Source organism: Heliangelus exortis, chromosome 6 (genome assembly GCF_036169615.1).
Source record: "Heliangelus exortis chromosome 6, bHelExo1.hap1, whole genome shotgun sequence".
NCBI lineage: Eukaryota > Metazoa > Chordata > Aves > Apodiformes > Trochilidae > Heliangelus > Heliangelus exortis.
Window position 1 is genome coordinate 11407580 of NC_092427.1, and position 13388 is coordinate 11420967.

At 43.1% G+C, this 13388-nt stretch overlaps 2 protein-coding genes across 5 annotated transcripts in view; one reads left to right on the forward strand and one right to left on the reverse strand.

Annotated features, from left to right (window-relative positions):
* SEMA5B (semaphorin 5B) overlaps positions 1–13388 on the forward strand; it is a 273579-nt gene that overhangs the window by 227848 nt on the left and 32343 nt on the right. For all 4 annotated transcript variants that reach the window (XM_071746657.1, XM_071746656.1, XM_071746654.1 and 1 more), the window contains exons 13-16: positions 1562–1679; positions 7618–7799; positions 10944–11087; positions 12521–12668. In XM_071746657.1, coding sequence (XP_071602758.1) covers positions 1562–1679; positions 7618–7799; positions 10944–11087; positions 12521–12668 — 592 coding nt within the window. The remainder of the gene's footprint in view (positions 1–1561; positions 1680–7617; positions 7800–10943; positions 11088–12520; positions 12669–13388) is intronic.
* Positions 332–13388, reverse strand: part of SLC49A4 (solute carrier family 49 member 4) — a 118753-nt gene continuing 105696 nt past the window's right edge. The window contains exon 10 of the transcript XR_011726475.1: positions 332–345. The gene's annotated coding sequence lies outside the window, so the exon portion shown is untranslated. The remainder of the gene's footprint in view (positions 346–13388) is intronic.

A 13388-nucleotide genomic window follows, 5' to 3' on the forward strand; every position in this document is an offset into this window, starting at 1 on the left:
GGGGGTCCTTAGCTAGAATAATGAGCAGAGCTGCATGTGTACCTCTGTGTCCTTGGACTGAGGATCCTAAGTCTTTTCTAGGCAAATATTTGATGTTCTGTTGCCCGGGGTTGGGGAAGAATCATCTTTGCCTTATTCCTGGGTGTGTTGAAGCAGCTGAGGGAAAAATGTAGTAGAGACAGTCACTGTAACTGCCTTCCTAAAGGATAAAAGATAATGCTCTTTACAACTCTCTGTGTGAAATATTTACTAGATAAATGTAAGAGCAAACTGGAAACTCATAATTAAAATATAAATATATACACATGTATATATATATGTATATATATATACACACATACACATCTATATAAAGCAATGGGCACCAGACAGACTTTATTTTGGAGCAAATCGTTGTGGAGTCAGTACGGACTGACAGAGTGTTTTCAGCTGTATTTAAGGGACTTGCTTTTTCATTTGCAGCTGATTACAGGTTAATAGGGTTTCAAAGATTTTTTTTATCCTTTTTTTTTTTTTTCTTTGGTGGTTTATTTATCATAGTGATACCAAGACTTAGAATAAATTTTATTACTCTCCTGTTTAGCTTATTGAACTGAATTTTTCCTGCTGGTCCCCTGTTGCTCTCTGATTGGCAGTTTTCAAATCAGTTGGGACTTCTGGAAAGATCCTATCAGCTTTTTGTGTGATAGAAGAGAACAGATCATTGGAATAAAAAATCATGTTGTCAATCTTTTTAGGTTTAGTTCTCTCTTTGTTGTCTTTCACTAATACATGCATGATGTGGCTTGTACCGTTGTGTTTTCCTAATGAAAATTAACAATTTGAAAGCAACTCATGGGAACAACCAGTAGAGCTGAATTTTATTGCTACAGATTAGTTCTGTGACTGACCCTCTCTGTTCAGCAGCAGTAGTAACTCTAGTCATTTTCTTTAGCAGCTCACATGTTGGGAACACACACTTAGCCTGTAAACATGGATTCAGGAGGAAAATGAATACCACAGTGTTCAAAGCGGCCAAAAGCTTAGAAATTATGTTCTGCTGTGACTTTTCCAAACTGACATCTTGATGCTGAGATTATAAATGAAACCATTGTTCCAGCAAAGGGCAAGACTAATAGAAAGCCTTTATTACTAGTCCATGGGCTAATTCTGCTTGTCTAACCCGTTTGGATAGACACAGTGTCAGAAAACATACTCACAGAGGCTGCTTTGTGTGAGATTTGGCCTGCTGTGTGGTTACATGGGAGCACAAAGATATCTCAATGACAAGTGCTCTTTGACTAAAATTTGTAAAGTCATTTTCTTTCCCTAGGCCTTGGAGAGAAGTGAACTGATTTTTAATCTCCAGCTTCTATGAGTGATATTTGCTTTGTGTCCTCTCACCCTTCTATTCAACCATTCTCCCCTTCCAAGCAGGTAAACCTCTGCATAGAAGAAATTGTTTCTTCTGCTGAGCCTTGCTGCAGTTGACAGCTGTCATATACAAGCACTATGCTTGAATACATATCTTTAGAGCTAGGCAGTCTTAAAGAGCTTTAATCTTTTCTCTTTGCACATGCAGGGAATGCCTGGGAGCCAGAGACCCCTATTGTGGCTGGGATAACAAGCAGAAGAGGTGCACCACCATTGAGGACAGCTCCAACATGAGCCTCTGGACTCAAAATATTACTGAGTGCCCAGTAAGTGGAAATACTTTTTATCTACTGGTGTGTAAGTATGTGTGTATCTATAGCAGAGAGGGGGAAATGAGTGCCTGGCAGCCTTATGAGTAGTACAGGCTGTTAGAGCATGAAGAGCCCAGTGGCAAACACAATATATCAATGCACAGCCTCTTGTTTAGAGCACAGAGACCCCAAATGTATTTGTTTACTCCAAACGAGTGATCCCAAAGCAAGCATTCAGTCCTCATGATCATCCATGCCCTGAGTAAACAAGACTGGTTTATGCTGTTGGGTGACTGCTGAGAACCATGTAAGCCACAGGTGAAACTTGAGCTTTACCAGGGCTGCTCTACTATCCGCAGCATTCAGTTACCCTCTTGGATCTCTGAGCTGGGCCTAGGAGGAAAAAGTAGTGAAGAAGTGTTGCTCTGGCAAGAAGAGGCATCTAGGAAACAGCAGAAAAATCAGACATGCATGGATGGTTTGCAAATGGAGCAAAACCATCCAGTATGTACTGGAGAACACAAAGGAAGAAGATTATGTAACCAAGAGAGGGAGTATGAGAAGGAGTGTGTTGGGTTCTAACCTCACTGTAACAGACAGAAGGCCAGATCTACATGAAATGGCAAGAAGATGGTCTTCTTTCCTTGCCCTGGTTTCCATCAGATGCAGCAGTTGAAAATAAGTGTCTGCTTCAATCAGTTTGAGTTGGCTCTCCATCTCTCTTTCAACCATCCTCCTCTGACAGCAATATCCAGTTCCTGGTTGTGATCCCCAGAAACCATCTGGTCAAATCTACTGCTTGAACCATACCTGCAAGGTGGCTGGGGAGCAAAAACAGTCTTGTTAAATAAATTGGGGGTGGGGAGAAAAGTCTCATTAATGTCCATTGTTACTATCTAGTGTCAATTAGCAGGTTAATACTGCTAAGTCTGGTAGATAGAGAGAGAACTGGAAGGGTTATATCTTCAGTATGGTATTTCTGTCTGGAGGTGCTGGGATGACTATTCCCCTTACCTTCCTTACTTCTCAGATATTTTCCCAGCAAATATTAGTCATTACTTCAATCCATCCTCAGCTTGGCAGGCTTAAGTTTTTCACTGCTGGATTCAGAGGCTTGTGTGTTTACAACCCTCCTGTGTTGAACTGGGATGCAGTGCTTCTTGATTGCCCATGCTGTTATCTGGTCCTGCTTAATGCCTGTGTCTGTTGATAGGTGTGTGAGGTGTTAATCCTCTGGTTTGAACATGTCTGCTGTAGTGCACAGTAGGGAGCAGGGTACTCTTGATCATTGTTTCAAGGTCAGAAAATTTCAGTGCAGAATATTCAGGAGCTTTGGTGGTTCTTGGGGTGTTAGTTTTACATTTGTTTTAGTATTTCCAGTGTAGATTATTTTTTGTTTAGGTGCTCACATTCTGGTGCACACATCTGCCCTATGCCCTATGCTCTTAGCCTGACAGGCTGCCAAGCTGTTTCAAACTCACATGCAAGTGCTTTCATTTTCTTTCTCCCCTGCCCCTCTCTGGAATGGATTAACCTCTGGCATGGATGGCTCTTTTATGCACCTACATCAGCAATATCCAAGCATGTCCCTTATGTTCAGTGGAGGATAAAGGTCATGGTCAACAGAGGCAAAACTCTAGGACAGCATAAACAAATGACCACTGGAAAGATAGAGGAATGCAGTGACCTAATGCCAAATTTCACTCTTGAAAAAGGCCTGTCTGGAAGTATAGTTGGATGAGTTACTGTCTTAAGAAGTCCTGGATTTTCTCACTCCACTTTCCTGGGCTGAGCACCAGGCTCTCAGCTGTGCTGGTACAGCTGTATGTGAGATCACACTCAAGTGGGACATGGTGTAGACTAAAAGCACCCCTCCCAAATAGACCTTTCCTAACCCAAATAATGTCAATGAGTTCTTCAGCCTAGCCCACAAACAGATGTCCTGGCACAGCTCAGAGGCTGGCATGCTGCAACTTTTGAAGCCAGAACTGGCATATTATTGAAAGATATCCTACAGGGGCCAGACATTTGTGTGAGTCAACCACAACACTAACACTTGACTGCTGCTCTTGTGCAAACATGCTTGTTCAGAGCTAGTCTGAACACCTTTCTACAGCACTACATTGTACCACAGGTTCCCGTTCTCCAGCTTTAGTATTAAGAAACCTTAGATAGACTTAATCATACATAGTACTGTGGGCAGTGGTTAATATCTGTTATTAGCAGTAACACCCAGAACCTCCTAAAGGTTTGTAACTAAGGTGGCCATGTCAAACATTTTAATATTAAGAAATGGTAGGATTGCACATGCTGCTCTTCTTTTCCCTGTATGTGCATGTATCATATCAGGGAGTCCTGAATATTGATTGCATGCTTTTTCTTCTTAGAAAGAGCTGTTTCTTCTTCTTAGGCTTGGGAGAAGGGAATGAGGTGCTTTTTGGTATTAGGAAAACAAAAGAAAGCCACATCCTACTTTATAATGTTACTGATGCCAACATGAGCCACCAGTAGGAGAGGAACTTTAGATTTGTCTAACAAACACCATTAAACAAGGTCATGGGGTCACTGTTGATAGTGGATGGCAAATCAGGAACTGAGTATTCCCAATGAAGTGTAAAGTCCTCCTTATACTGAGCCAAATGATGATATTCCTCACAGGTTTTCATCTCAGTGCCACTCCGTGTGTCCAGCAAACCTCTGTTTCAGTCATCTGGCATTTGCTCCACACTACCCTTTTCTTGCTAATCAGTGCCAGTCTCCCTGCAGCTTTTGGGGTATCCAGCAGGTTTGTACCCTGCTCTCAATTTGCATAGGATCAGCCACTCAGGGCTGCAGTGTCTGGGATAATCCTGCTCTGACTCACAGTGGAGCATTCCCAGTGTACAGAGAGGACTTCATGTGCCAAGGTTAAAATTTGTGAGTCTCTAAAACCAGCAAGATTTTCTACCCAGCTCCCAAAGATTTTATACCCTAGACAGATTTTAACTGCTTTTCATGGAGATTGTGAAAAGGTGTAAAAATTACATCAAATTCAGTTCCTTGCTCTGAACACTGGCTTGTTTCAAGGAAAAGGTTGCTGCTTATGGACATTGTTTCTCCTTCGATTTGATGTTTAAAATATTTGAAATATTTGGACTGAAACTTAGAAAGAATTTTTGGCTTCTATGAGACAGCCAACATGGAAACTTCCAGCTGAAATAACTGAAGCTTGGCAAAGTTAAAAGCAACTGACATCTAAGTCCTAAGAGGAAACACAGATGAATCAAAAGAACAAGGAATGCTTCTAGTCTTATCTGTAATATATAAAAACATTGAAAATATCCTGGCAGCAAGTGGGTAGGAATGGTCAGTCTGAATGTTTAGATCCTGCACTTGAGCCTTTAGACAGTACAAGTACGAAATCAAAAGGTGAGAGTATGGCAGTTTACAAAATAGGAATTAGTAAAACTGTCAGGTGAGAGACGGGCATTTGATCAGAGATTTTTTTAAGATGTCCTCTGTGTCTGATGGGCAGTGTGTTGGGCTACAAACTATTTGTCTTGTAAAGATATTCCTGAAAAAGATCAATGCACATGAGTTTTATCCTCCTTCCCAAACTTGCTTTTTTGAAGGTATTTTTGTGATATGTAATTTCTTAAGTATAAAAACTTCCCACACTCACAACGTGACATGTTTATAAAACTCAGCATTTCAGTTATGGCTGCTTATTTGTTTAATTTTTGGGTTGCTTCCCAGTATCACTTATGAGCCAATAATTATTTGTCAGCTTTATTTTTTTTTTAATTGAAGCCATGGGCCATATCATACCATTGATTTCTGAACAGAACTCCCTGCTGGAATCAGCAAGGCTTTCTGGCTCAAAAATGAGTAGAAATGATCCAATACTTGGATTATGACTTTGGTAAGGCAGGAGGAAAAATGAGATAAAAATCTAGTATTGAATATCTCAAAGTAGTTATTTTGATATCCCCACCCCCCCAACTTCTAGTGACCTGACTGTGTTGAGTTTTGAACTGCATGCATGTTTAAAACAACAAATTCAACAAGAACAACAACAAAACTCAGTCTTCTCTGGGCATCTTGCCTTGTGACCTGCAGCACAGAGAAAATTTTTATGATGACATGATAATATATTGTAAACAAAGGTTTACAACAGATGCTTGAACCCCTCCAACTACAGCCTGAAGAGCACAGTATCAGATCTAACTGCTGTATATTTTTGATGCTGCTGGAGGTGAGTGAGAGGGGAAGATGACAGCCCACCAGAGGTACATTGTAAGTGTTTAACAGAGTGCCAGAGTTGGAAAATAAGCACTGAGCAATGTGTTTCAGAGGATGAGTGTTTGAAAGCAGCACTCCTGTGTCTGTGGCTGAATCCCTGCATGTCTTCTGAAGAGGGTTGCAGCCTCTCTGTGCCTCAATTGCCCTATCTGTAAAGCAGGAGGAATGGTTTCTCCCCTGGGGAGTCCAGGGGACTGATCCCACTGACAGCAAAGCTCAGGAAAGCATGGCACAGTGGGGTTTATCAGCAGCAGCTGGCTCAGATTTGGAGCCAGGGCTATTCACCACAGCCCCAGCCTCTTCCTTCCTTCACCCTTCAGTGCATGCAACACCAGGGTCAAGTCCAGTGTTGCCTTTAGCACCTGTTTTACCAGAGCTGCTGAGCATCCCACCACCGCAGGGGTGACACCAGTGGGGATGAGCCACTTACTTGCAGGCTGCTGCCAGCTGTGTCACCCTGCCTGCAAGGGCCCAGCACTTTGGGATTTGAGGTGGGGAAGATGGAGGGAGCCACCAGAGGAGACTGCATCATGGTGCTGTGCTCTAGCAAGGAAATAACTGTTCCTAGGCAAGGCCAGAAGGATGTCTTTCTGCCTTATATTTCTGAAGTCAGGAGAAGAGGGGAAGCCAGGGCCAGAGATGTTCAGCTCAGCTTCCCAGACATGATCCTGGAGCTGCTGGATTTTGCACTAGTGGTGGAATGGTTATGAGAAGGCAATGGCCCTGGGAGGAGCAGGCAGCACTTATCTTCCAAAGTCAGCCTGGACTGTACTGCCCCAGCACTTGGCTTGGGCAACAGCACTGGTTACAACAAGACACAGGGAGGAAATTCTGTCACCTTATCTCCTGGAAGGTCTTCACCAATCCTGGGCTGAAATAGTTCTGTTTCTCACTCTTCTGTTTTGCCAGGACTACTGTATTTTTACTTCTTCCTTGCAGTGCACAGGAAGCTTTAGTCCCATCCTTGGGGGTTGTACAGGAATGAAGCAGAGGGCAGAGGAGACAGATAGCAGTGTGGTCTGGTCTATAAATTGCCTTGAAATTAATTCTTACTCTTTAGCCCACTGTGTGATCCTCAGCATTAATTGTTGTCACCACCATCTCCTTCACTTTCTGTCCTTCACCCATTTTGGCTCCAGCTGTGTTTAGAAAGGGAGCCAGTTCTCACTGTCTGTTTGGACACTGCCAGGGCCCTGGAGGCCAGACTCATTGAGGCCCTGGTCTCAGCTGGTCACTATGGTTATACAGATGCTAACTTAGAAAATACTCTGCAGGAGCAGTCCCAGGCACAGCAGAGGCAGGAGCACAATGGAGTGGGGACAGTCAGCACTGGCTGTTGAGTTGCTTTAAAGGCTGAAGCTGTGGTGTAGGACAAGGCAGCACGGTGGTTTTGTGGTGTGGCAGATGTATGCTTGTGCCTGGTGTGATGCTATATGGGTTGGTTTGGGTGCCTGTGTGCACACGTTAGGTATGCAGGGTGGAATTCAGAGGGTAAATATTGATGCCACATTGTCTGAAAACAGCCCTGTTTTGAATCCTTCTCGCAAGCACAGACAGCTCCCATCTCAGCTGCATCCTAATCCCCCCGGCAGCTTTGTTTGGCGTGTGTATTGTGGGGCTGTCTTCAGAAATGTAAACTTGCTATTAATGACCTTTTTTCTTTTAAAATTAGGTGAAAAACCTGACAACAAATGGAAGACTGGGACCTTGGTCCCCATGGCAACTGTGTGAACATTCGGATGGGGACAGCACAGGCTCCTGTATGTGTAGGTCACGTTCATGTGACAGCCCCCGTCCTCGTTGCGGTGGTCGCAGCTGTGAAGGGGCCAGGATTGAGGTCGCAAATTGCTCAAGGTACCCCAGCATCTTTGTGCCTTATAGGAAGGCAACAAGAGTTGTGCCTGTCCACAGCTTAGCTCCTTCCTTGTGTTTTTGTGACTGTGTTTTTGTGACCCTGTTTTTGTGTCCCTGCTGTCCCAGGCAAACGATATGTGAGGTCCCCCTTGAAGTCAGTGAAAAATGAAGGAGCCCAAGGGTACTGAGAGAAGGGCCTTCATGGCTTTCATTCAGTCAGGGCTCTTGATTATTCTATGCATTAACCATCTCTACACTGTGCCTCAGTTTCCTCAAGTGAGTAGTGACCCATCAGGAGGATATGAGTAAGACAGAGGTAGTTGTTAGCCAGCTGAGCAGTAATAAGCTTTAAAAATCCAGTAACATCATTTTTCTGAGTTTGGATTCCGAGGTTTCATTGCCAAATGCATGCAGAGCTCCCTCAGAGCAACACTTGTAAAGGCAGGGCCCAGCCTAGCTCTGAGCAAGCTTGGTTTACCTTGTTCTGCAAGTCTGTGAGCTGCCTGCAGCACGCCAGCTCGGTGAAAGCATCAGATCATTGTCTGGCAGCACGTGGCCTTCAGAGCCTTGCCTGCCAGGGACAGCGCTTAAACAACACAGGCAGTTCAGCTGAGCCTTTCCAGGGAAGCCTCAAGCTCATACTTGAGTGGTATGAAAGTTAAATATGCTCCAGTCAGGTGCCCAAGCATAGCCACAGTGTTTGTGCTCATGGTACCACACCACCCTCATGACTCAAGGAAAGAGCATGCACTAGTGTAAGCTCTACTTAACTGGGGTGGAGTCAGCCAATATTTTGTTTTTATCAGCCAATACAGTTTTTATCTACTTTATCTTCTCCATAAACGCTCATTCCATTAAGGACAGCTGTCTCTTGACTCCTCCCTGGAGATCAGTGATGCTCTTGGCACCAAAAATTCAGCAAAACTCATGTTTTAATTGGCATCTGTCCTTCCAGTTGTGGGCTGTGCTGCCCAAAGGGCGTGCAGTCATTCCTGCCCCTGAGCTGCCACCATGGGCTGAGTGGAGCCTTCCCCTGGCAGGCTTTTTATGTCAGTGGCAAATGGAAAAGATGCCAATGGGATGGGTTTGTCATCTTTTTGAACTGATGGCAAAAGAGGCAGGAACAGCTTCTAAGAAGGGGATGAAAAATAGATTATTCAATCCTAAGACATAGGAAAACAGCACGGTTTGAAAAATAGGGACATCTGGTCATCCTACATCCGCCTCAGCCCTCAAATTTCCTTTAATTGACTTCATATGGCATTGAGATTTCTTTTTGCAAAGAGAGAGCAGGATGCTCAAATGTGAGTGCAATTAGAAAGCTGGAGATCTGGAAATGGAAAGTGTCTTTATTTCTGTTAAAAATTCTGAAACACAAATAGATGCTGAGAATTGTTTTTTTGAGGAATTTTTAGTAGAAATTACTTTCCCCTTTTTACCACAATAGTCAGCAACCTTCCATTTGGTATGTCTTTTTGTGATTTTACACAACCTTTTTTTGTGATTTTACACCTCAACCTCTGGGTTGAGGAGTTGGGAAGTAGTAGGTGGGTTAAAAATGGCAGAATAAGATGGAAGAGTAGTTTTTTATATAAGTGAGTTTCTTGTTCTTTGACCTTTTTTGGGGGCAGAAGAGAGGAAGGGAAGGAGGGAGAGGGGTGAGAGAAAAAGAGGAGGAGGGGAGAAACATCTGAAGTAAAGTTCTGAAGTAAAGCTGCCAAGAACAGGCAAGAGTTGATAACAAAAACAAAAACTGTGAAGGGCAATGTGGGTTTTAACTTTCATCCTCTGCTCTGATTGGTGCTATGCCAGAAAATGTTTCTTGCCAGCAGTGTTATTAGTTCAGTAAATGCTTTGAAAATTAACATCTGTTTTCGAGCCTAGCTTTCAAGAACCAGAGAGCACCTGAGTTGTTTTTTTACTAGATTTTTAGAAAGGTTTTTCTTTATTAAGAAAAAACACAACAAACACCTTCTCCCCCACGTCCCCCCACCCCCCCCAAAAAAAAAAAAAAAAAAGCAAATGAGATTTTTTGGCTTGAGGCAGTGAAGTGTCAAGATTAGGCAGTTCTGGAAGGCAGAGTATTGCCATCGGCTCTCTATGAAATGAAGCCTGCAGTGCAGAGATGAGATACAGTTCCCTGTCTCCTCCTCCCAGGTTCAGTAGTGCTGCCAAATCAGAGGAAGGTGAGCTTTAATTAATATGAGATGCTAAAGATGAAAATGTTGGCTTCTGTGTAAGCACATGGCTGAGTCAGTGTGTGGCAGCAGGATCCAGCCACCTGCACGTGCTCAGCCTGCCGCGGGAGCGAGGCACAGAGCGTTCGCCATCCTCTCTGTTTCTGAGTTGGGAACCAAGGGGTTTTGCATCACTTTTGCTTCAGGCTGTTACCACTGCTCAGCAGAGATGTGATCACTTATTGAACTGTGAAACTCGATCCTGCCACTGAGCTCTTGATTGCCTTCTGGTTTCCACAAATTTAAGGTCACAGTACAATGACGTCTGCAGGCAGCCATGAAGGCTTCAAGCAATTATTGTTATTTTTAATGAAATTTGAGATTCCCACTTAATAGGATTCAACGCTGAAGGCTTTTGGAAAACACCAAATATTAAGAGGCTTTTGCTAAAACCATGGGAGCTGGCAGTAGTATTGCAGTAAAAGATTTAAAGCATCAGTACCTACTGAATTGGCAGAGGGTAGATTTTTGGCTCAGCTGGCATTTATGAGCCTCAAAACCTGCATTCTTTGTTCAGAAGAGTCCAGGAGATAGAACTTTGGGATGAGCCATTGGCTCAGAAAAGGGGGCTTAATGGATATGCTGGAGATGATGGGGGAATAGTCAGTGAGACTTACAGCAACCACACTGTTACCCGGCAAATATTGAGGCATTTTCAAAATTATTCAATAGTGGTTTCCTTCTCTTCCTTTACAATTCTTAGAGACTTCAATGGGAGGAAAGTCAGGCCAGGGCTAAGCACTTCTGAAACTTCCTTTTCTGTATCTCCGCTGATGTAAAGTCTGGTAGAAATGAAGAATCTCTTCTCCAGTGAGATCAACAGCTTCCCCATTAGTGCCTTATATATTTTGTTGCTAAGCACAGTGTAACATGGGCGTACTCTGTTCTCTCTCATCCCTTTTGTTAGAAATGGTGCTTGGACACCCTGGTCTTCCTGGGCTCCCTGTAGCACCTCCTGTGGGATAGGCTTTCAAGTTCGTCAGCGATCCTGCAGCAACCCTGCTCCACGGTACGGGGGCAGGGTCTGTGTTGGACAGAGCAGGGAAGAGAGGTAAGAGATGTTCACAACACCTTGTGTTCACTTCAGTGGTTATAATGTTGGCAGCTGGAAGTGGTGGCTCTTCTGTGAATGCAGATTAAGGCTGTTTGTCTGAATGCACAAGGCAGAGGGATTCTGGAGCCTGGGAGGGATGAGGTTGCTAATGTTCATGGCCACTCTCCTGTGGCCATCAGAGACCTCAGCACTTCCTCACTTCTCAGCAGGACCATTCAGACCTTCACAGGTATTCTTGTTGCCCAAACAGAGGTCTGTCCTCCTCCATGAAAGGAGAAGCTGTACCTGCTGTTAGCAGCATAGAGTTTGTATATACGAGTTACAGTGTTCTGATCCATCCCTGAAGAGGCTGTTGAATGTGTGCAGCTTCCATTGCCAGTTGCATTCCAAAGTCTTGTGTAGTTCTGCTGATGCATCAAAAGAAGTTCAAGACAAAATACAGCTTAACTCACAGATTGAGGATTGAGTTTTTGCAGTGCTTGGCAAGAGAAAAACTAATTTTTTCCCCCTCTTAAACAAAGCACATTTCATGCAAAACCACTAAAAGACAATACTTTTTGAACCTACAGAGCTATCTGAATTATTATGCTTCTTAAAGCTGAGTCTCCTCATTAAATACATGCTTCAAGACATCCCAATTTGGTTTCCAGATTTGACATTTCATTAAAGGCCACCTCTGCTTGGCAGTAGTCTGTTGCTTGTCCCTTGAGTGGTCTCTTAAGACAGATCTCTCTGCATTTCTCAGAAAACAAAGGGCAATTCATTTAACTTCCTTGATTCAGGACATTTTAATGTTTGATTTGATATGTGGCCATTAGGAATGGTTGGTTTTGGGTTTTAAAGACTACGTCTGAGTCAATTGCAGTCCTTTGTGATTCAGTTTGAGAGCAATATTGATTAAAAAGTTGAACAAAATTAAAGTTGCTTTTTGAAAAGAGAATATGAAATAGCTCTCATTTAAGAAATGCTTTTAGATGTATAGAGCATCTAGTTCAACTCTAGTTCAACACTAGGTTTTTAGAGTTCAAGCAGCAGCAAGGGGCAGATCATGGGAAGAGAAGGTTGTCAAGTGCTTACCACCTGCCATTAGTGACAGGTCACTGCTGAGCTGGCCTCCCACTAGTCCTCTCACAGAAAATATTTACCATCCACTGTCTCTTTTTATCAAACATGAGCTTCAGCTTATGAGCAATTTTTTGAATTCAGTGCTTTGAGTTTTGAGCTTAGAGCACTTTCAGAAACCCAATATTGATGATTTACTCCAACTGTCTCAGTGAGCTCAGCCTGGTTAACCACTCCCTGTTCTGTACAAAGGGTATAGTTCTCTGCTGTCAACACAAATGCATGGTACAGTCTTATATCTATCACCATTTTGTCCCTGGGATGTGCTGACATAGATAATTTTTGAGCAATGTACTTTCTTCTTTCAGATTCTGTAATGAGAACAGTCCATGTCCATTACCAATTTTTTGGTCTTCATGGGGTCCTTGGAATAAATGTAGCGTGAATTGTGGTGGAGGGATTCATTCAAGGCAAAGGTCCTGTGAAAATGGAAATACATGTCCAGGCTGTGCTGTGGTATGTATTGTTTATTGACATTGTAGAAGGGGCACCTATTGACAGCTAGCATCTGGGAACTTCATATTTAACTCTTCTCTCCATCTTGGTTTTATTTCTCAAGCTAAAACAAAATTGTATCCTCAGCTTTCACTGGAGATGATGCTGAAATGAAGTGAGAAGCAGAGAGGTGGCAGATTCCCAAAATCATAGAAGTTGGTGTGAGAGTGTGTATGACAGTGTGTACCTCCATGTGTGTGTGCATACGTGCAAGGGCAAGGACAGACTGGTGTACAGAGGACTTCTTTAGGGCTGCTGTAAGCTTAGATATCAAGTCCTGTACCTGAAAGCACTATACATTTTTTTTAATACTGTCAAACTCCCAAGGATGATCCTGTTGAGTCAAGGAGGCCCTCTGTGTATCAGAAATTAATTTCACTGTCACACTTCAGTAAACAACAGGTCAAACACTTAGTTAACCCATCAGTGAGGCAAGGGCTACCCATTTTCTCTCTGTATTTCCCCTTTCCTATTCTGGCAGCTGTTTCATGCAGCTGTTTTAATTAGGTTTATGGAGAGTTTTATTTCAGTGTAAGCAGATTTGTTCTGGAACCTCCCATCTGTTCACAAGCTGTTTGGCTTAAGAATCATAAAGTCCTGAAGCTTTGCATTTCTTTCCCTTTGCCAGAAAAGAGTGGTTTATTTATTTGTTTTTTAAACAAGGTTGAAATGTTTGTAACT